This window comes from Chrysemys picta, chromosome 1 (assembly GCF_011386835.1).
Source record: "Chrysemys picta bellii isolate R12L10 chromosome 1, ASM1138683v2, whole genome shotgun sequence".
Lineage (NCBI taxonomy): Eukaryota > Metazoa > Chordata > Testudines > Emydidae > Chrysemys > Chrysemys picta.
Genome location: NC_088791.1, coordinates 96272158 through 96295893, shown reverse-complemented (window position 1 = coordinate 96295893; position 23736 = coordinate 96272158). Strand labels below are relative to the sequence as shown.

General features: G+C 45.0%; 1 protein-coding gene across 32 annotated transcripts in view; it reads right to left on the bottom strand.

Annotated features, from left to right (window-relative positions):
* The window catches only part of RBFOX2 (RNA binding fox-1 homolog 2), a 246656-nt gene that overhangs the window by 153723 nt on the left and 69197 nt on the right, over positions 1-23736 (bottom strand). Inside the window, exon 1 of one of the 32 annotated variants that reach the window (XM_065564245.1) lies at positions 3522-3790. The exons of 30 other annotated variants lie outside the window; for them this stretch is intronic. In XM_065564245.1, the coding sequence (XP_065420317.1) occupies positions 3522-3536 (15 nt within the window). In that variant the 5' untranslated portion in view covers positions 3537-3790. Of the gene's footprint in view, positions 1-3521; positions 3791-23736 lie in introns of those variants that run through there. One more of the 32 variants, XM_008179344.4, reaches the window with a different exon arrangement.

Genomic DNA, 23736 nt, shown 5'->3' with positions numbered 1-23736 from the left:
CCATTACGTGTTTAGGAATATTAAAGTTAAAAGATTTTCAGTTCAAATACAGAACTTTACAGTAGGCATCTTTTTCTGTATTTTGATCTGTGCAATACCCTGCCCTACTGCCACTGCCTCACAGCAGACTTCGTACAACTGCATACACCACACTGTAACCCTATTAAGGTAAACAGCGTTTCTTACTACTATAACTGTGCAGTTCCACTGTTAGCCTGCCTTCTCAGCTTCCCACACCACAGCCAGCGGTTTCCCACAGATTAGGTCATCACATTAGATTTTAAATTTCCCACTCTCTGGACCTCTACAGCCCAGAATGCACTGCATCCTACAAAGGCTTTATTTAAAATATCCCGTGACACATTACACGCTAGAGAGTACAGATCGGCAAGCAGGAAATTTAATTTGAATGTGGAATATGATGATGGCTCATTAAAAGGAGGCAGCAGTTATAACCCCCAAGCTATTGTGTTCTGGCTACTGTACTGTTCTGGGCTGGATTCTACTCTGCACTCACAGTTAGAGAAAAGTGCAGTTCCTTTGTATTTTATTTCATTGCATTATTTACCAAATAGTATGGGGCAGTGTCCAGTGTTGCAGGATCACTTAAGAAAATATCATACTGTAATGTGCACGCACAAGGGACAATGTTATGGTTGCTGTTGGAACCTTAACTCAGGATTTCCTGGCTTATGCATTTAAAACCTCAAATTTAACATTGTATTAATGTAGCTTTATACACTAAATTAAGGAATGACTCAGTACAAATCTCCATGGATCTACAGACGTTCAATGTTCTATGGACAAAGACACTGAACAGAGAAAATACAGCACAGGGAACAGAAAGAGCTGTGACCACAAGCACTGAAGCAAGAAACCAGAGCCCAATTACAGCATGGATGTGGCACAGCAGACTCAGAGTCAAATCAGATAGGTAACTCTGGGTTCCTAGTTTTTGCCACTGAAGGCTTACATGGTAAGTAGGGGGAGGAAGGAATAGCTCAGTGGTTTGACCATTGGCTTACTAAACCCAGGGTTGTGAGTTCAACCCTTGAGGGGGCCATTTAGGGAACTGGGGTAAAAATCTGTCTGGGGATTGGTCCTGCGTTGAGCAGAGGGTTGGACTAGGTGACCTCCTGAGGTCCCTTCCAGCCCTGATATTCTATGATTCTATTAAGTCAGTGTGAGACAAAAGCATAAGAGGGACTGTAGGATGCACTGGGATGCAAAGGCTTCTGTGGAGTGGGAGAGAGAGAGAGAGACCATCCCCAAAGAACAAGGGTCGCAGAAAATTCCCCACATTGTGCTGGGAAGAGAAAATAATGTTACCAGTTACCCATTTTTGAATTAACATACTTGGTTCTGTAAAGAGCCCTTGGCACTAATTTAGCAGTTGAAACCCTTTAAACACCTCAGTTTAACTATAACCCTGCTAAAGCGATAGCGGATCTGGGAGTTTGGGGTGGAGGTAAGAGGAAGAGTGGTACGTGCAGCATAAAGGAAAAAACTGTTCTTCAGTTTGCTGGGAAACCGGCCAAAACTAAACCTTCTCGCAGGATCCACAGGAGCAGCAGGTCACAATCACTCCCGTTTAAAGATGAAGCACACCTCTAGTATGAGTCTCTCTTGGTCAGTGGCTCTCAAACTTTTGTGCTGGTGACCCCTTTCACATAGCAAGCCTCTGAGTGCGCCCCCCCCCCCCCCCCGTATAAATTAAAAACACTTTTTAATATATTTAACACCGTTATAAATGCTGGAGGCAAAGCAGGGTTTGCGGTGGAGGCTGACAACTTGCGACCCCCCACATAATAGCCTCACGACCCCCTGAGGGGTCCCAACCCCAAGTTTGAGAACCCCTGCTCTTGGCTGACACATTGGCAGGCCATATCCCTTACACCCAGAACTGTTACACACACACACACACACGAAGTAGAGCAGGGCTACTGATGTCTGCTCCCACACTTTAGCCAATCTACACTGGAACTGAAGGTATAATTTCCAGATATACACGTACTAGTTTTGATCCAGCTAATGTGCTAAAAATAGCAGTGTAGCTGCAGCGGCATGAGCTGCAGAAGGGGCTAGTCACCCAAGTACCAATCCAGGGTGCTGGGCTCGATTGTACTGGAGCTGGCTAGCTGTCCTGCTGCCTGCACCACTCGGGCTACGCTGGTACTTTTAGCACACACGGTTGATCAAAGCTAGCAGGTACATCTACATGTACTGTACATCTATCTGAGCTGGAAATTACAGGTCCAAAGTGGAGCACCCATAGTCAGCGGGGAACTATCACACCATTGTCCCTTATTAACTAAAATCAGTACCAGCACCACTGAGCAGCTTCTCGCTTCACCCCATCCAGCAGATTAAGCAGCAGTCTTATCTGCTCCACGAGAGAAGGCCTATCTAGCCCTCCTAGGCAAAACCGGTGGCTACATTCAGGGCCCAGAATATGTGGTCAGAGAAGAAAGGGAATTTAAAAGTTGAAAGCTTTTTACATTAACAGGGCCAACCCTATAAAAACAAGCAAGTGTGCATTGCCCAGCAGGTGTAAGTTGCCCTATGATTACAAAGCTAGAGTGTGTGCACAATGGAAGAAAGTAAAAAGCAGCAAAACACCTCTGTGTTCCAAGGCTTCCTTTGTTTTCCAAATGAATTGGAGAGAAGGGCTGGGAGAGGGAAGATGTGATTTCAAAAATGACAGTGACAGAACCCCCATAACTTCCCCAGTAATGAATATATTAAACTTTTGACCTGATTATCCTTAAATCAAATGCAGGAGCCTGCAATCTTGGGCATATGGGTAACAGAGCCAAGGGCAAACGACAGATTTCAAGGGTACCAAGGAGCAGAGAGAATTACACATCCTAGCCAAGCAGCCGAACAGCTGACTACTTCAGAGAAAATTTCAGAATTTGTTCAGAGGATGAAAATTTATGTATATTTTATAACGCTAGCTAGATATTTATCATCTCACATGCATTTTTCCTGTCACTATATCCCATAATCCACCAGAAATTCCTGTAATCCTGGGGCCTCTGATAAAAGCATCCTTGCATCTGGCCACATACTCCCCAATTACAATGCTAATCCTCCCCGATCATATTCCCTTCTCCTGACATTTGAGGATCAAACTTCTTTCTACCCTGTACACTCCCAGGGTGCCCCTCAGTCATACCAAAATTTCACAAAGCATAGGAAGTAGTCCAGAAACAGCACAGGTCCTACAGGTGCTGGAGAATGAGGATAATTCCACAAAGAATTCTCTCTCTGAGGCACCTGCTGAAAAACATACAAACTCAGAGAGATCTTGCTGAGGGAAAAGTCTGTTTAAAATTCAGTTACCCATATAATTTTTTAAAGAATTTTTTAAAATGGAAGCTAAAGCCTACTGTGTGTAGGGGCTGCAGAGAGCTGAGCCCTAAGGGGAAGGCCGCTCATGCTAGTACAGAATCCCTCAGCTTTCCACTCCTTATATGTGCAAAGCGTGTAAGCCCTCACACACACAACCCTCTACTCACCCAGAGGTACATCATGTCAGCCTGGGCTGTTCAAACCCAGCAGGGAGGTGATCCTGGAACGCAAAAGGCTCCTCAGTAAAAAGTAGAGACAAAGGGTTTAAAAAAAAATCCAAATTGCTCAGTTTAAGGATTAAAAAGTGTCTCGCCTCTTCCTCCCCCCTCCTCCTCCAACACTGTTTGGCTGTTCTGTGCTCTCTCTCTCTCTCTCAATCTCTCTGGGAGTTCCCAGCCCTGTGTGTCTGTACTGGCGTGCAGAGCACACACTCTGTATTTGCCTCTAGGGAATTTCTCTCTGTCATTCTGCTTCTAAAAACACAATCACGGCCTCACAAGATTCTTGCAAAAGGCAGGGATGGGTGGGGTTAGTAATAAATGCAGACCAACTCCTAATGCCAGTGTGCTTACTTTAGAAATGGGTTCTTTAAACATGAATGAAGCAGAGAACTATTCTCCAAGGTCAAGGAGGGTGAGAGCAAGTCCTCCCCTCTCTACAACTCCCTTCCCTTAGTTTCCTCTCCAGGAGTCATCCATAAACCTAGAAACTGTGCACAGCTCTATTCCTGCAACATCTTAGCCTGCAACTATTAGCCAACTTTAGTCAACATACAAAGCTTAGTCATAATTCAGTAGCTGTATGTATTTATAGTATGCCACTTGCAGGGACCAAGGCAGAGAACAAATCTTGGGAACCCTGAAGCTAAGAAGATGGTGCATACAGTGTGCTGGGCACCCCAAAGTTATCAACAGAGAGAAAGAGAGAGAAAAGATCAGGGTGGGATCAGAAGGGGAGAGAATCAAAAGATAAAAGGGTTTAAAAATCTGCTTTTGCAGGTGGCTTTCTACGGGAATATTTTACAATCTTTGACATCACTAAAGGGAAAAAAGCAGCTGGCTTGGCTCCTGATTCATGGATAGTATTGAGTTCCAACTGCCCTGGGGCCCTGCTCCCCCTAAGATTAGCTGAGGTGAGCACCCTCTTGCTTACTGCATTCAGATCCCCATCCTCAATTTCAGTTTTACAAACACCTACCAATCAGGAGCCAGCCCTGGCAGAGGTGCATGGCACAAAAGACACTCTTCTTGAACTCCCAGCACCAGTCTGAAAAGACATGAGCCAACAAGTCCTTCCCCTCCACACAATACCCCAATCCCATCCCCTATGTTCATAGGACAAATGTCACTTCTCATCTAGCTAGCCCGTTAAAACTGCTGTTCCAAACTAGGAAAACAGGTTTACCTCCCCATTTTGGGATGCAGAATTACCTCGCCTCACCAGGCCCCAAATGATAAGCCTCACTTGGCCTCTCTTCTAATGCAAGAGCCTGTATTTTAACTGAATGAGATCAAGAGGCAGAGGCAATGGTCTCCTTGGAAATGTGTGTTTGGAACAAATATTTTTATCTCGGCAGAAGAAATAGAAATCTCACACCACCTCTGCTCCTTATCCTTACATATAAATTATATACATAAATAGGGCTCAAAGTGGAAACAGCAGTGGTACTCTCCCAATTCACTCCCACAAGCGCCACCTATCTAGGGTGACAAAATGAAATGCCACCAGAGCAATTTGTGAAAATGTTCAAAGTATGCTCACATATGCTCTGCTGGGCTCCTCACACTTGACTCCCCCTCAGTAGGGTTCAGATACACCATGGACTAGGCTGGATTAAGGTATAGGCACAACAAGCACATGCCTAGAGCCCTTTCTCCCAGAATCATAGACAGAGAGAGAGAGAGAAATAAAAAATAATATCAAAACATCAGGGAGATGGGGTGTTGTGTTTCTGACCCTCATGGCTGCAAAGAAAAGCTAGACCACGTGACCAGGATGGAAGAAATGCAATGATTTCTCAGCAGCCACTAAAGCCAGGGAGGAAGCCACCTGGCCCAATACCCGCTACCAGAACACACTAGGCTGTGGAGAAGGGGCACAGGGTTGGCCCAGGGAGGCTTGTATATCCCATTGGGTTGTGCACAATTGGCTCCCCATTGGTGTGGCTAAAATAATCCCTTGGGCCATGTGACTCCACAGGTCAGATGGGTCCCCATGGGACACGTTTACACCTCTGGGAGATATTACTTCAGGCTGTCTGCAGATTCAGGAGGGCAGCCCTGCACTGGTTTGCACCTGGGTCACATTTTCAAGATTTTATTCACAATCATGACGGCTAGAGACTTACAATTTTTTTTAAATGAAAGCTGGAGATTCTGGAATACAATAGCACAGCTTATAAAAACACAAAACAGTTCACTGACCCAGCACAACCCAAGCAAATTCAAGCTCCATACATAAATGTATTTTTAGGAGAGATTTTAAAAGACGAGTGCCTAAAATTAAGCTCCTAAATAGGTGACCTGATTTTCAAAAGTCCTGAATACCCAATAGCTCTCTAAGGCAAAAAACTACGCTGCATTTTCTCAGCCTGTGTCACCCCATAGGTCCGTTTCACAAGACAGGAAAGGTAAGGGAAAGCCTGTGCCTTGAAAGCTGGATGTCAATTTGACGACTGGTTTCAAGACAGCTCCATAACTCCACTGCTGCACAGAGCACATTCAGCCTCCAAAGCAACATCCAGAACTCAAGTCTAAAACCCCTTTTTCCACAACGATCAAATACAGAATCATCCTGCCCCTAGCAGTACTCAGTCAGAACCTCTCCACTGAAGGCAAACTGGAAGGTATTTTTAGGGCCAGCTGGCCACGTCACCAACGCCTCATAGGGCCTGACCATTGTTTAGTGCAGCGGTCGGCAACCTTTCAGAAGAGGTGTGCCGAGTCTTCATTTATTCACTCTAATTTAAGGTTTTGTGTGCCAGTCATACATTTTAACATTTTTAGAAGGTCTCTTTCTATAAGTCTATAATATATAACTCAACTATTGTTGTATGTAAAGTAAATAAGGTTTTTAAAATGTTTAAGAAGCTTTATTTAAAATTAAATTAAAATGCAGAGCCCCCCAGACCGGTAGCCAGGACCCGGGCAGCGTGAGTGCCACTGAAAATCAGCTTGTGTCCCACCTTCGGCACACATGCCATAGGTTGCCTACCCCTGGTTTAGTGGGACTACAAAATCAGGTCTCACACTACCCACTTGCCATTAATACTATCTGACACCTTATCAGGAAAAGATGATGTAAGAAATCCAGACCCTCCTGGCAATAAAGACATCATACCCCCGGAACTAGACCAAGAGGGATACTTCCTGCTAGCCCAAAAAACAGGAGGGGTCCAGCCCATCCTGGATCTCAGGTACCTAAATCACTATTTACTCAAGGACAATTCAAGACCATCACCCTGGGTGATATCATGCTTCTTTTAGAAGAAGGTGACCAATTGTTACATGCTCTGGACCATGCACACAAGGATAATTCTTAAGCAACAGAAGTGTATCAGATTTTCCACAGCACACCACCACCACTTTCCTGTTTTGCCTTTTGGGGTGGTGCTGCCACTCAGTGTTGTCACAAAAAGGTTGGCTGTAATTGTGGCCTGCCTACAATGGCTGGGTGTGCATGTTCCACACAATATTCTTGATTTCCAAGTACCTACCAGGGAGGGAGAACGTGACTGCAGATTGACTGAGTTGCTCCATTACAGATACTCGTGAATGGTCTCTGGATCAGGGAGTCGTGGGATCAGAACTTACTCAAGTGGTGGGATACTTGAGGTTTCTCTTTGCCACTCACATTACTCATCTTCTCATGGCACTAAGTATGCCAGGTTAACAAGGGTCATCCACAGTGGAATCAGGCTCCTACATGATGAATGGCTCTTAAGTATGGTATTGGATCATCACAGTTTACCAGGGCACCTCACTCCATCCTAATCTGAGAATTTTCTCCCTTACAGCTAAGCTCCTATGTGTGTCAAAATCTGTAGGCATGGTGTCTCCACCCCACTGTTTTATAATGCTGTTACTGATAGGACTATGTCTAAATGGCTATGATTGCATTTTGCATTTATGACTTCACTGGCCAGAAACTAAGCTATACCACTGCTCACTAGATGCAGGACACGACAGTTTCCACTGCCTGCCTCAGAGATGTTTCCCTCACAGTTCCCTAACATAGTTATATTTGCAGTACATATGAGAAATAAGTGACTTACCCAAGATCACACCACAAGACAGCAACAATAAAGAAGAGAATCCAAGGTCTCTCTATTCCCAGTCCCAGGCTCTACTCACTAAACCACACTACCTAATTATTTGACACACACACCCCATACAAGAGAAAAATCGAAGGATTAATACGGAAAATGAGAGAAGAATATAAAGAAGATTAAACAAATAAATATTTTATATTCATATAGCATCTTCTATACTGAAAGATTCCAAAGGATATCTCAGCCAAAGTTTCACATTCTCTGGCTGTGAAATGCAGCCATCCTTGGGGTAAATTCCAGCAGGGAGGGCCATGGCGTTATCATTTTTTGCTAGCCATAAGTGCAAGCGACCGGGGGGGGAGGGGTGCGGAGAGGAGCAAATGGGGGGCAGGATTTGGCGGGGGGAAGCAGTGCAGAGATAGGGACTCAGAGGAATGGGTGGCACAAGGGCGGAGCCTCGGTAAGGAGGGAAGGAGAGGTGCGGGGGAAAGGATTACAGTTCGGGCACCAGTGGCCACCCCCACCCACACACTTTTACGGAGCTTCCATCGCCTCTGAATCCCAGCAGTTGTTTTAACACCACACAGCAACTCCACTCAACATTTTACAACAGGACACAAAGCAGATCATATTTTATTTGATATTTAGATTGGCAGAATGTAATGACCCAAATGGGAATATGGCCAGGAAGTGGACAGAGTTGCCACCCTTATTCTTGTAAAAAGTGTTATGAGATACTTAAATCAGGAGGATACTTAATCTTTGTCGCTTTAATCAGGAGGAGCAGTCAGCCTTTGTTTTAAAAGGCCCTGTTTACACAACAACCAACCACATCATGGTGCCAAGATACAATATCGTCCTCTAATCTAGGTAAAATCTGTAGAATAGAAGGGACCTAACCACACTGTATATACGCAGATTATTTAATCAGGCTAAAGATTTGACTACATCCAGGTGGAGGCACGTGGACACGTCTAAGGTTTTACATGACCTGTTTACAACCACCATAAGCCCTATCTACAGTACAAAATTTTAACTATAATGAAACGAGGTCAAAAATTTCCACCATGTTGTTGCCAGGCTCCCTGATGCAGTTATTTTTTTTGTATCTCAGACAGGAGCTAAGTCTTGGCCAAACTAAGGGATCTCCATCAGCAGCCCCATAGGGACATATCAGGGCACTGGTTCAGAACTGAGTTAGAAAAATACTACCATTGACAATCATCAATACCACTTTCTACAGCACCTAGGTTTTCCTTGAAGGTTCCCATCCAGGAACTGACCCAGCATAACCCAGCCCAACGCTTTAATGCTGCAGGCCAAAGGAGAGAAGAAATGAAGATGGGCCAATCAGATGACAGAAGGTAAGGGCAACGAAGATGCAGTAGAAGGCATAAGGGAGGGAAACGAAAATAAATTGCTCTCCCAGAGAGATGCTGCTAATGCAAAATCATATCCTGCGATGGAAAATTCTGGTCAGGGATGTATCTGCTTTTGTCAGCAAATAAGACTTGTCTGAACCCTCTCCTGTAAGATAAAATTAAAAAGTAGTTAATTTTAATTTGGGACCTAAATAAGGATGACCATGTCCTATTATGATTAGTAAATGTTACTGAATGTACTGGTGTTCCTACATTATGTGTATTCCTCTGGCCAAGAAGTGGGAGGAGAGGTGTGTATGTCTTGGAGGGATAAGGAAAAGGAGAATTTCATTTCAAACTGGGGAAACTGATTATTTTCTAAGCCAAAAGTCAGACAGAGGATGCCACAATTTATGCAGAAACAGTATACTGATCAAGGATGGAGACTCATTCATTGTCCCACCGCGATAAATACTTCAAGGACTATCTACAAAGGTCTGAGTGGAGATGGGAAGGGAAATGTGCTTTGCAATTGTCAAAGGGAAATTTCTATGACTAAATGGCTGTGTTCCGGGGCTTATCTGACTCTGTCAGAACGTCCCAGCAAGAGAATGTGTAAATCAGTCTCTAAATTTTGCTTTTTTTAATAAAATAAAATAAAATAAAGATTGATTACGGATGAGAACTATCTGGGGAGGGACTCAAAAGTCTCTGGGCACACCTGCAGTTCCTATGGAGATAAGCAGATCTTCTTTGAGGCTGGTTTACTCCTTTGGGTGCTGCTAGAAACTCTAACCTTATAAAAGAGTACATATTCACTCTGAACCTCTCTTCCCAGGAGTCCTGCATTATCTACAGGTATCAATGTCTGAAGCCACAAGATAAGTCTCATCTCAGTGTCCAAGGCACCTGGAAATGTTTCTTTCTGCACCAGCCTGCTTGTGGAAAAAGTTAGGAGAATACAAAGTGTGTACACTAAGCCACCCAGAAAGGTCCCTGGGGTCGTTTAGAATGGTTTATCAAACAAGTAAGCAAAACATTGGCATGTTTCAAGAGAAAACCCATTTTGTTACAGTGCAAAGGAGACATTGGAAAAAGGATTGTCTGTTCTTCCTCTGGTAGGTACAGCTCAGCTATGCACTACCACATGAAGCAGGCTTCTGAAAGGGATTACTTTGTGGAGGCAAACTGCTTAGGGTGAGTTTACCTCCTGCTAAAGGGAATGTGTCAATCCAAACAGCAAGAATATCCCAATATGCGGATGGAACAAATCATTTCCAGGAACATTGCTGGAGATGTCCTGCCACTGGCCAGACAGTAATTACATTTTCTGGCCTTAAATATACTTCTCGTAGATTCAGGCCAGAAAGGACCATCTTGATCATCAATTCTAACCTCCTGCACATTGCAGGCCACAGAACCTCGCCCACCCACTCCTGTAATTGACCCATAACCTCTGACTGAGTTACCGAAATCCTCAAACTATGATTTAAAAAGACTTCAAGTTATAGAGACTCTACCATTTACTCTAGTTCAAACCAACAAGTGACCCATGACTCACACTGCAGGGGAAGGCAAAAACCCTCTCTAGGGTCTCTGCCAATCTGACCTGGGAGAAAATTCCTTCCTGAACCCAAATATGGCAAATCAGTTAGACCCTGAACATCTGAACAAGACCCACAAGCCAGACACCTGGGAAAGAAATCACTGTCGTAATCAGAGCCCTCCCCATATAGTGTCCCATCTCTGGGCACTGGAGATATTTGCTACTAGCAATCACAGATGGGCCACGTGGCATTGTAGGCAATCTCATCATACCATCCACAAACTTATCAAGCTCACTTGTGAAACCAGTTAGGGTTTTTGCCCCCCACTGCTCCCCCTGAAAGGCTGTTCCAGAACTTCACTCCTCTGATGGTTAGAAACCTTCATCTAATTTCAAGCCTAAACGAGTTGATGGCCAGCTTGTATCCATTTATTCTTGTGACCACATTGGTCCTTAACTTAAATAACTCCTCTCCCTCCCTGGTATTTATCCCTCTGATGTATTTATAAAGAGCAATCATATTTCCCCTCAGCCTTCATTTGGTTAGGCTAAACAAGCCAAGCTTCTTAAATCTCCTCTCGTAAGGCAGGTTCTCCATTCCTCTGATCATCCTAGTAGCCCTTCTCTGCACCTATTCCAGTTTAAATTAATCTTTCTTAAACATGGGAGACCAGAACGGCACACAGTATTCCAGATGAGGTTTCACCAGTGTCTTGTACAATGGTAATAACTACTTCAAAGATCTCAGCTCATAGCCTTACTGTCCAAACCTGCAGCCAAGGAAGGTGAAGTCCATCGCAAGGACAAAGGAACCAAGTATTAAGTAGGGTGAATACAGAGCCAGCAAAGCAGTCTTTGTAGTTATTCCCAGACAGTTATTTGTTAAAATGAGGTTAAGATTGAGAGAGCACATAGTGTTAGCACAACCAGAAATTAAACTCCAGAAATTCAGAGTTAAGGCTAACGTTGCAAGAAATGCAAAACTTTAGAAATACAGCCACACCCCAGATAGCTAATGTTCTGTGGTGCTTTTTTGGTATTCAATCTGCCAAGGATGTGTCCTGCCGGGGCACAGGTAAGCTAGTCTGGGTGCCTCAACTATGAATCTCCATGCTTTTAATTTAAGAGGTTCACAGAAGTAGGACTTCACCTGAGCGCATCAACCTTTTGGTGAGCCTTATGAGGTGTGTCAGAGACACCCCCAAAACCCACTTCCTGACAGGCCTTGGGATTTGCTAAAAAACCCCACCCTATTTGTGAAGCTGTATGGAATTGAGACACACTTTATATTATTATTAATACCAATATTATAAAATTGCAATGAATCATGCTAGATATGCCATGAAAGGTATCTGTGAAAATGTTATGATTTGCCAAGTATAATAATCTTGATCATATGTTTGTACTACCTTTGTATTAGAAGTTACAGATATATAGGGTACATCTGTATTTCCACACTTGTGCTGTGTTTCCAAGTGACACCCCTAGACAGATTGGCATCAGCACTGCCTAGCCTGTTCGATGACCCATCAATGATCGTCAGCAGTACAATGAACCCATGGAAAGGAGCCAGGGGATACACCTTATGAGTCACCAAGACTTATAGGGGCAGGCCAGCGGACAAAGAACTCTAAGGCTTTTCCATGCCATGTGCTGTGAAGCTTGTATTTGGGACACAGGAAGTACAAGCCACATGGCAAAAGAATACAAAAGGCAGCTGCATCTTCACCATTTTGTCTTCATTCCTCCTTCTTACCTCTGGGGTAAAGTCTCTACAAACTGATGCTCTGAACAAAGGACTCAATGACCCATCCAGGCTGTGGATGTGTTCCATAAGGCCTTTCAAGCCAGCAAACTCACTAATACTGCTAAGAGCCTGATATATGGACTCTGAAGTTTCTGAATGTATCTGATTACTTTACCATTTAACACTCTTCTTGTTCTTTCTTTATAATAAACCTTTAGTTTTAGATACTAAAGGATTGGCTAGCAGCGTGGTATTTTGGGTAAGATCCAAACTAATATTGACTTGGCAATGCAGCTGGCCCTTTGGGGTCAGAAGAACATTTTGTATAGTGAGCAGAGTTTTAAATAACTTCTCACTGTATTGGACCTATGTGCTGATTGGAAGCCAGAGAACTGGAATGCAATAAGGGGGATGTGTGATTTCTTTTTTAGTTTCTTGATAACCAGTGTGGGGGATCAGGAGCCCAGTTTGTGACTGGTTGATGAGTCTAACTTCAGTGTTAACTACCAGTTTTGGGAGAATTTGCTCTTGTTTTTGCAGCCTGCCCTGACGTTGGCATTTTCAATGAGAGCTGCCCCCGGCACCCCAGGTGACACTAGTCCACTCCCACATGAAGTCTATAGGAGGCTCGCACTCACTATCAGGAGCCTTAGGAAGTCAGTATGAATCCACTGCCCCCAAATTGTGAAACTCTTTTGTGGCTCCAGTCCCCCTCAGTGCCCAAGTGTTAGGAGGCTCAGTGGAAAATCCCCACCCCCATGAGTGTTAGGAGATGCAGAAGAGCAGTGGGAATCCCACAAATCCCCACGCTCATTGCAAACCTTAACACATACTTCAGACCCAACCAATACTTCCCTTGTAACCCTTAGGAAATTCAACTGTCCATAATGACCCTAAATAGGATTGTCAGTTCCCCGACAAGCCTCTGTAGCTCCCAATGGACCTACAAAAACTTCTCAGCACCTGCAGACCTAATTAGGCTTCCAGGGAATGTGGGATGGTGCAAGAACCCTCAATGAACCTATTAAACCTTGCAGCGGGGAGATGGGGTGCTAACAAAGATTTAGTGGAGAAGGAAGAGCCAACCAAGCCTAGGGTCTAGAGTATGGATGGAATCTCCTCACTACCATCATCCCTAAATTCTCCTTTTCACTGCCTCAGCCCAAGCTCCATCCCCTTCCCACCACCATGCCCTAACTGGAAGACCTACTAAGGGCCACAACAAGTTACTTCATTTGGAGCTGCACAGGAGGGGGTTGCTAGGACTGGCATGAGGCACTGATATTTCAAAATTTTCATAATTTTTGAAGTTAGAGTTTAATCAACTAAACTTTAATCTTGTGCTCGTTATTTTGACTGGGGGAGTCCAGAAAATTAAGTTTGAATTCTTTCCCTCGTCCCTATAAAGCAACAAAAAGTGTTAAACCTTCTCCAGAGTTCAAATGCTGTTCTATATTTTAGTGTGTCAAATCAGGAACCCCATATCTGATTTAAATGAAAATGGGTAGAAAAATCTCCTCCCCTCCCCCGCTCCAATTTAATGCATCAGTGCTGATGCTGATACGCATTTGTTTGTGGATTTTATACAGGGGACAAATAGGGCTTATAAAATGGAAACTCAGGGACAACCTCAATGATGGAATGGTCACCAATGTTCCACAACTGTGGCAACGGCCAGGTCAGACAGGCAATGTCAGGGGTGGTGCCTTGCTTGAGGCATAGGTGGTTTAGGTGAAGAAGAAAAGAGGCTGCTGCTGTTTTGAACCACTAACAGATGAGTTTTTTCATCGTTTTGAATTAGGAATCAATTTTTTTACCTCCGTCTCCCACTACTGCAGGCTATCCTAGTGCATTAGCAACTCATGAGCGTGCGTACACAGATCATCCACTGAATTCAGATAGGTTGTGTATGGAGTGATATTACAGCAGTATGTGTGGGAAAGAGGACAGTGGAGTTCTCCCCTCTGCTCCAGGAAGTAGTGTTAAAATTCCACTACAGAACTGTGGCTTATACCCCTTGTTGACACCTCAGGACAGAACCTGGAGACAATGCCATCCTTTACAGAAGCTAAAGGAACTCCTTTCTTCTTCTTCTTCTATGTGGGAGAAACCTAAAGATATTAGAGCATTATTCAAAAAGTAGGAGATGCTCTTGTCCATGCCAAATTCTTTTTCAATAAAAGAAATTCTAATTTTCCAGGCATATGACAGTACTGACTGCTTGTTAGCTATTATATTTACCTGAGACAGCCCCATATTGCTGAGATCTAATTCAATATTATGTAAAGCAGTTTACAAGCCCTAGGATATGGATGTAACTGGAGACAAGAATTTTATTCTGTAATTGTAAGAGCCCCTTGATCAGCTGAACAGATTCTGAACATTCCCTTTAACAGTGTGCAATGCTTTCTCTCTTCCAAGAAGAGCCAAAGATTAATAAATCACATTGAGCAGATTTAAAATACACCTAAAACAGCACAGAAACCCAAGTATTTTTCAAATTCTGCATTATACAGACTCATGGTTGGCTATCTGCATCCTATTGTCATGGTTCCTTTAATTTTTCTCTCTATGTTCTTTTCTTATAATCTAATTATCGTCTTTGTGCTGATCCCCTATAAAAGAAAAAATTCAATAAGGTTATACAAACACTTTACGTACCTAACGCAAGACAAGTTGTCTGGATTGTCAGCTCGTTTTTGCCAACAGAATGCCAGTTACATGATTTTGGTGTGAGAATGGATCCTGAAGAGACCAATACACGAATATATAATTCACAGGTAGGAGAGGAATGACTCAAATTGACTCAAAGGAAGACTCAAATTAAAACAATTGCTAAAAGACTTCTGTGAAGCATAGTAACAATTCTATGTTAAATAGGGGCGGGAGGAAGAAAACCAAATACCAATTCAAGGGAAAGCAGATACCTGCAGAGAATAGGAGTAGAAAAAAAATCAAAGACAGACGGCCACATATAGAACTAAAACTTTGCAAGTATGTGTATCCACAGCTCTCAAACCACATACAGAAGGACCAAAGTGGGATATGTCCAAGGCCATACCTCCACTACAAACTGTAGTCGACACAAGTTATGTTGGTGTACAGCGGCCGAAGTTAGTATATCGCTGGGTTGTGTACATACTTGGCTACTTGCGTCAACACTGCACATACTCACCAAGAGTGCTTGTGTTGATGCAAAGTACGGTGCACTGGGGCTAGTCTCCCTGTGTGCCCCATATCACAGTCCAGCATAATGCCTTTTGGGAAATTTTCATACTGTGTTGTTGGATAGAAATGACTCACCTGGGGATTGTTGTGTGCTAGGGGTCAAATTCCCAGCATGCAACTTTCTCCATCCCATAATGCCATCCATATCCCATCATTCTTGCATCTTTTTAAAAAAATCCCATAAATCCACATCTCTGCCAGAAGTACACACCGCTCTGCACTGTTCTCATGCACACGGCAAATACAGGACACACAATTCTTCTGTATTTGCAGACCTGCAGGAAGTATCGCAACTGGGGACATGATAATTTCTTTGAGGATAGTTTGCTGTGGGACACAGGAAAAACAACTCAAGGTTGTTGGTGGCATTCTTGGAGCCGCTGCACACAGTGGACACCACTTCTAGGCCTGAGAAACGAGCATTGATGGGGGGAGGGGAGAGGTGTCTCACTGTAACGCAGGTTTGGAATGATGCGCATTTGCTGCCAAACTTTCGGCTGCACCAGGCCACATTCCTGCATCTATATATCGAACTCGCCCCAGTGCTCCAGCACACAGATGCCAGAACGAGAGCTTCACTGACAGTGGAGAAGAGTATGTCGATTGCACTCTGGAAGCTTGCCACACTGGATTGCTATTGGTCAGTGGACAATCAGTTTGGGGTTAGAAAATCCACAGTGCAGGCCACTGTCATCCCAGCATGCAGAGCCATTGTCTCCTGCTATGCAGGACTGTGACTCTCAGCAAAGTGCAGGAAACAGTGGATGGATTTGCAGCAATGGGGTTCCTGAACTGTGGTGGGCCAATACACATCCCTATACTGGCACCACCTACTTTGCCACAGAATACATCAACAGAAAGGGCTACTTTTCTATGGCTACACAAGCGTTGGTGGATCACCAAGGACACATCATTGATATTCAGTTTGGGATGGTCAGAGGTGGTGAACAAATTCACATCTTTAAGAACACAGGACTGTTCAGAAAGCTGCAAGCAGGGACATTCTTTCCCAGCTGCTGCATTACCACTGGCAATACTGAAAGGCCAATAATGATTCTAGGTGACCCAACCTACCTCTTGCTCCTGATGCCATATGCTGGCTACCTCAAGAGCACCAAGGAAAGATTCGATTACCAGCTCAGCAGGTGCAAAATGACTGCTGAATGTGCTTTTGGTAGATTGAAGGGGACACTGGTGGTGTTTATTTACAATGTTGTATCTGAGTACGAAAAATATCCCAATGATTATAACTGCCTGTTGGGTCCTGTATAAATGTCTGTGAGGCAAAGGGGGAAAAGCTGCCACCTGGGTGCAGGTGGAGCGGTTGTCTGATGACTGTGAACACAAGGGCTATTACTAGAGCACAGCATGGAGCTATGCAGCTGAGGGAGGCTTTGAAAGAATACTTTACCGGTCAGCCACAGTCCTGTTCTGTGCTGGAGTATCCCCTGGCCTGGAGCTTTGAGTGCTGCTAAGACCGTGTAGTGCTTACTGTACATGTAGAAATATGACTGGGTATTTTCCGGAAGCTGGTTCTGTGGTGCTTAGTGTGCATTCACAAGTACTGTTTGCTTTGACTACCACTATGCATTCTGCAATATTTGTTGTAAACTAATAAACAATTAGATTCTCCAAAAATAGAACTTTATTGAGTAGGAAAAAACAGGTCAGAAAATCAATGTGCTAATAAAACCACAGGCAATGATATACAAATTTTAACAAATTAACAGTGCGAAATATTAAAATTAGAAAGAAAATAAATATTTACGTCCATTTGAGTGCGCAAATGTCCTTTAGGGCTATACGTACACCAGCTGTGGTTCTCACCAGTCAGCGCATGTGAAGTGGTGGTTTTTCTTGCTGTCCCCCAGTGTGAAGTGGTTGGGGGTAATGACCACCCTGGGGTGCCACATGGTATGATGGAGAGTGTAGGGAACAGTGACCATAGAGTTCTCTAAGGACTGCAAAGGGCAGAGTCTCCAGGATTGTTGGGCCTGTCCTGTAGATCAACCAGGGTCTGCAGCATTTGGGTTTGCTTCCTGAGAAGACCCATTACTTCCTGGTGCACTTCCCACTCCTCGTCCTGATGGAACTCCTGGGCCTATTTCCTGGTCTGTCTTTTTCCATTCCATGCTTTTGGTCATATTCCGCACCCAAGCCCTTTGTTCCTGGTCTGATCCAGCATAGGCTTGAAGGATCTCACAGAACATGTCCTCCCTAGTCTCTTCTTTCTCATCCTCATCAGGGTCAGGTGTTTTGTGGGCGGGGGACACCCCCCAAAAGGCTACCACAATAGAAGCTGCTGATAAAAACAAAATGTGCCTCTGGATTTACAAGTCACAAGGGACAGGGAAAGATAAGTTTCAAAATTCCCTTCCCTTATTTCTGGGGGATGGGGCTGCTTTACCTCATTATATCCGAATTTGTGTTACCGCAAGTGGTTCCTCTGCACCCGCCTGTTACTTGCTGCGGCCCTCCCCGGGTTCCCCCCACCCCAGCTCACCTCCGCTCCGCCTCCTCCCACGAGCGTGCCGCAGCTCCGCTTCTCCCCCTTCCCTCCCAGGCTTGCTGCGGCAATCAGCTGTTTGGCGCGGCAAGCCTGGGAGGGAGGAGAAGCGGAGCTGCGGCGCGCTTGTGGGAGGAGGCGGAGCGGAGGTGAGGTGGGATGGGGGGCCACAGCAAGTAAGGGGGGGTGCAGAGGAACCGCGCCCCACCCCACCTCATCTCCGCTCAGCCTCCTCCTACGAGCACGCTGCTCAGCTCGGCTTCTCCTCCCTCCCAGGCTTGCTGTGCCAAACAGCTGATTGGCGTGGCAAGCCTGGGAGGGAGGGGGGAGAAGCGGAGCTGCGGCGTGCTCATGGGAGGAGGGGGGGGCCCCGGGGAGAGCCACAGCAAGTAACAGGGGGCGCAGAGGAACCGCTCCCCGCTCCAGCTCATCTCCGCCTCCTCCCTGAGCCCGCCGCCGCTCCTCTTCTCCTCCCCACGCCCGCTTCCAGGCTTGCCGGGCCAAACAGCTGATTGGCAGGGCAAGCCTGGGAGGGAGGGAGAAGAGGAGTGGCAGCAGCACACTCAGGGAAGAGCCGGAGGCAGAGCGGAGGTGAGCTGGGGCGGGGAGCGGTTCCTCTCCCTACCTTGATATAACGTGGCCTCACCTATAACACGGTGAGATTTTTTGGCTCCCAAGGACTGCGTTATATCAGGATAGAGGTGTAATAAGAAATGCTTACTGACACTCCAGAGCTTTGGAGCACCTCGGCATAACACTGCTCTCCAGCCCCACCTGTGGTAAGTACGGCAAGGGTGGTAGGGGGAGGATTTTCTGTTGCCTGAAGATATAAAATTCTGGTCCCTATTCCAGAGCATAGGGCAATGGCATTGAACACTGGCACTATTTTAGCTGATATCTCACTCTTGAGGGTTGTAGACTCAGAGAGCACAGCTGCTACTGGCACCCAGAAGCCACCCAGGCCCATATGCTGCTACCCTGTTTACTGCAATGGTGCCAGCCAAACTCATTGCAAAGCAGCATGTGGAAGTGGCTTACTGTGGAGAATGAAATAAGGCAGTCATCCCTAGAAACCTTCAGCAGAGGACTGCAGACTATCTCCTTGAAAGTGTCATTGAGATCTTTCTGGAGAAAAAAAGCGATATTCCTATGCACATAAACAAACTGCTCCATGTATCCCCTCCCACCTAACCCAACAGGTGAATGAAAGCAGACGCCAAATTTACTTCTGTTTGTTGTACCACTACCTCTTCTTGTACAAGTAAAACAGTGAAAAGTCAATATCTTTGTCTTGTTAACTGGGGGATGGGCTGGCACCATCTTTAAATTTAAACACTGTAAGGGAAAACACATGCACACACTTACCAGAGTTCCCTTCCCCTTTTTCAGGATCATCCATGCTTGCTTGGCAAAATTGGCTAGATTGTGACAGTCTCAAACAGGACCTGGCTTGTGGCATGGCTAGGGTCTCCTGCCATGTCTCCCTCCTCCTCCTCCTCATTGTTCACAACAAGGGTCTCTGTCTCAGGCTCCTCCGAGTAGTCTGTGGGGTGCTGGTGATGTCTCTGCCAAGTATGGCAAGCAGTTCCTTATAAAAACAACAGGTCTGCAGCGCAGCATCCAATCTATTGTTGCTCTCTCTGGCCTTGTGGTATCCCTGACAGAGTTCCTTCGCTTTCACATGGAATTGCTGCTGATCCCTGTCGTACTCCTTTGCCTGCATTCCCTCATGCAATCTGCTTGCAGATGTCCACATTTCTGCAGCTGGTCCGTAGCTGGGCTTTGTGACAGACAGTACCCAATGTTCACCACTTTTACAAGACTATGATACATTTTGTACAAAGTATGCCTTGTGAGGTACCATTCGAAAACTCATAATCTGCTGAACATTATTGTACTGGAAAAATGTGTGGAAACACAGTATGTAAGTTTATACAGTTCTACTGTATGATGTTAGCAAAGCATATTCCATATCTGGGGAAACAGCCCAAACCAGTTCCTCAGAGACAAAAAGTTAGTCAGCACCTCAGACATGTGTCAGCATAATCAGATCACCTGGGTAAATGGCCATTCGTTGGCAGAAAGAAGGGTGTGAGCGAGAAATTTACATTTTGGCAATGGAACAGCTGGGGGTTCCCGTGTAACAGACTGGCTGTTGCCTGTACCCCAGCTGGAGATATACCTCTCTCTCCTCCTGGAGGATTAAGAATAGAGGACACAACAAATTACCTCTCTCTTCCATTCCTCGCTCCCCATGGCAGCAACTAGGTCTGAAGGAACACTGAACTGGGGGAGAGGTCCTGGCTGGGATGGAATTCAATCTCCAGCCAGTAAGTTTGCAAAAAGCTTGTGGTGAGAAAAACCTTTGCTCTGAATTCATTTAATTTGCTAAATTTTGGATTAGTTTGTGTTTTACCTTTTATTTTCTTTGTAACCAATTCTTACTTTCATGCCTCATTACTTGTAATTACTTAAAATCTTTCTTTTCTGTAGTTAATAAACTTGTTTTATTGTTTTATCTAAGCCAGTATGTTTTGATTAAAGTGCTTGGTACCTCCACTTGAGATAACGGCTTGTGCATATCATTTTCTATTAATGAAATGACAGACTTTCTATGAGCTTGTATTGTCCAGAAGGAGAGAGTTGAGCAGTACAAGATGCACAATTCTGGGAGAAGGTCTGGGACTGGGGATTTGCTGGTGTTGGCGTGTAATGTAATTCATGAGTGGTTTGCTAAAAAGCTCATACAATAGAATTGGGAGTAATTTACATGCTGGAGGCTGTGTGTGAGCAGGCCAGGAGTGGCTGCTCTCACAACAAAGCAGTGTAAAAAAGGCACCCGAGGTTGGAGATTTGAGGGGACACAGCTGCCCATCTGTTCAGATTGTACCCAGGGGAATGTCACAGGTTTGCACAGCCTCCTCCCCCTCTACAGGCCCAGGAGCCCCAGTACGTCCCATCTACTCCAGGCGGGAGTGTGTTTAGTACCCCTCTCTGTGCAAGGAGCCAGCATGGGCAGTTGCATACAACAAGGGTGAGCTGCTAGCTGGGCTTGCCAAGGTGGGCAATCAGGAAAAGGCATTTCCAAAACATTGGGGGGAAGAAAAGGGGGCTTCCAGTCTCATGACCCCTGCGCAATGGAGTTTAAAATTGTGACCAGAGTAGTCGCTGTCGCAGGAAGTGGGACAGCTGCTGGAGGACTGTTAGGGTCAACTCAGGTCATTCAATGTTTACACTAGCACTGCAAGTATCAGAGGGGTAGCCGTGTTAGTCAATCTGTAAAAAGCAACAGAGGGTCCTGTGGCACCTTTAAGACTAACAGAAGTATTGGGAGCATAAGCTTTCATGGGTAAGAACCTCACTTCTTGCATCTGAAGAAGTGAGGTTCCTACCCACGAAAGCTTATGCTCCCAATACTTCTGTTAGTCTTAAAGGTGCCACAGGACCCTCTGTTGCTTTTTACTAGCACTGCAATGACTTAAGTAGGTCGGCCATTACTCTACACCATTCAGGGAGGTGATTTTTTCTGTGTTGCTGTAATGGGTTGCTTACACTGGCTGGGGTCAAATTTGAGGGCAGACACACGCACAAATAGGTCGACCCAAGGTGGACAGATGACCAAGGGGGAGACCGAAGACTCAGTACATGTACCAGATATCAGCATACCTCGGAGACACCAATCTGCATGACAGCCTGGCGTACAATGATGAGTTTTAGAAAAAGGCTATAAAAGCCACCAACCCCAAACAGGAAAGTGGCAAGAAAGAGGATACAATTAGGTCTGCCCTAATGCTAAATCTGAAGGACAGTTAAAAGCTCCAAATTATGCTAAATGCAGTTGTTTGCCCTTTATGTAGTGTAGACCACTAAGAATACATTACACTTGTGTTGCATATTGTGCAGTGATTAGATTAACTTTTGAGTGAAATTCAGAGTGTTGGCTACTATCTACACAGCCCAAAATAATTTGGACTGTATCTCAGAGACCAGCACTCCTTCTATGCCCAAGCCACAACAACTGCTCTCAGAGAGAGTACATCAGCCATTTGTCTTTAGGGTGAAGCTCACAGCAGTCAGCTCTGAAATGCAATCTGCTGAATATATATATGACAGCCCAAACCTGGCCCAGTATACCACAAGATACAAGACATCTCCTTTATCCAAGCTTTCAACAGAAAGCTTTCGAATCCCATGACATTTACTCTTCTGGCTGCTAGCCATCTTCTCAGATCCTTGCACAGGATCAGAATTGGTTGCTACACAGGGTTAGAAAATACATTTTCCCCTATCATATGAAATTGTTTAGTACTATTTTAAACTTATATCAAGTGTGCTTAGGTACAAAGGTGTTAGGTGCCTCGTAAATACAGATGACGATCATAAAAAGTAATAGGCGTTTCCCATGACTGCTTTGTTGACATGTAAAGATGTGTAACCCAGGCATCCAGGCTGTAACAGGGGAGTGAGGATGAAGCCCAAGAGGTTAGGACGTATTACACAGCAGTTACTTAAGCTTCTCCTCCTTATAATCCTTGTGGGAATTTCAACTGGACTCATCAGCAACAAACCATTCAGAAAACCTGCATTAGATAGAGAGCAAATGCAATCAACAGTGCAGCTCATCACCATTCACAGCCACCAAAGAGTTAAAAACTCAAATTCCTGCTAAAACTGCCAAGAGCTACAAGCCCAGTCTCCTGTGTGGGTGGTGGCGGCAGCAGCTAAATCCACTCCCCAATGATTGGCTGGCTTAGTAAAGGGGGGGGGGGGGAGAGATGGGTCCCCCTGCCCAGTAAACAACAACATGGCATCTGCTCAAATTTTCAGCTAAAATCTGTCAGACAGTTCTGTTCATTTTACCGCAAGTCTCAGGAGACAGCAGCCTCTGACCTTTGTTAGAAAGAGAACCCTTGTCCTCTAATTACAGACTTCTTGAAAAACACAATCCAGCCGGCAATTAATGCGGAACAGAGAAATATTTTTTTTCTATATCAAATTAGCTCAGCAGACCACACTCCAAGGACATTAAATGTACACACACACCCCAGCAAAATGGCAGCATAATTAAAGCACACTTTCACCTGCCACGTAACTCCTACTAACAAAGCTTAACTGGACTGTTTTCAAAGACATTGCCTTTAAACTTCTTTCCTTCCACCTGCCATCCCCCAAAGACATTGTTGCTTGTGCCAGCACCTCCTGAGATCCATTGGGAAATCTAGGAGAGTTAAGCCAGGACATTGCCGATTAATCCACTAATGGAATGAATCAAGAGTGTCTACAGCCCTTCCCCCACCACACACACACATCCAGAACCTCTGGGGAGCAGAATCCATCTGGTAAATGCCTGCTCCAGGCAGTGTTATCCGGACCTAGACCCTACTCTATGCTGAGAGCAACCCTCTCTTTTAGAAAGGGCATGAATATCCTCCATCCACTGTCCTTTCTTAAGGAGCATCTGTTTACTGACAGGAGAAAGGATTCTTAAATGCACCATCTTGCACCAGCAAATGCAGAGTTGCTTGTTTACCAAGCAGGAAAAGTCAGCAGAATAGCAGTAGTTAGGAAATTCCCATTCATTTCATTCTCAGGGTAGTGCTGCAGCATGAGGTGCAAGAGGGAAAGGAGGAGGCATAGAGCAATTAATATACTGAAGGTAACATGTTGTCCACCTCCGGCAGTTCCCAAAAGCACGTGGGTAAAAGCAAGCAATAGAGCTCCCTG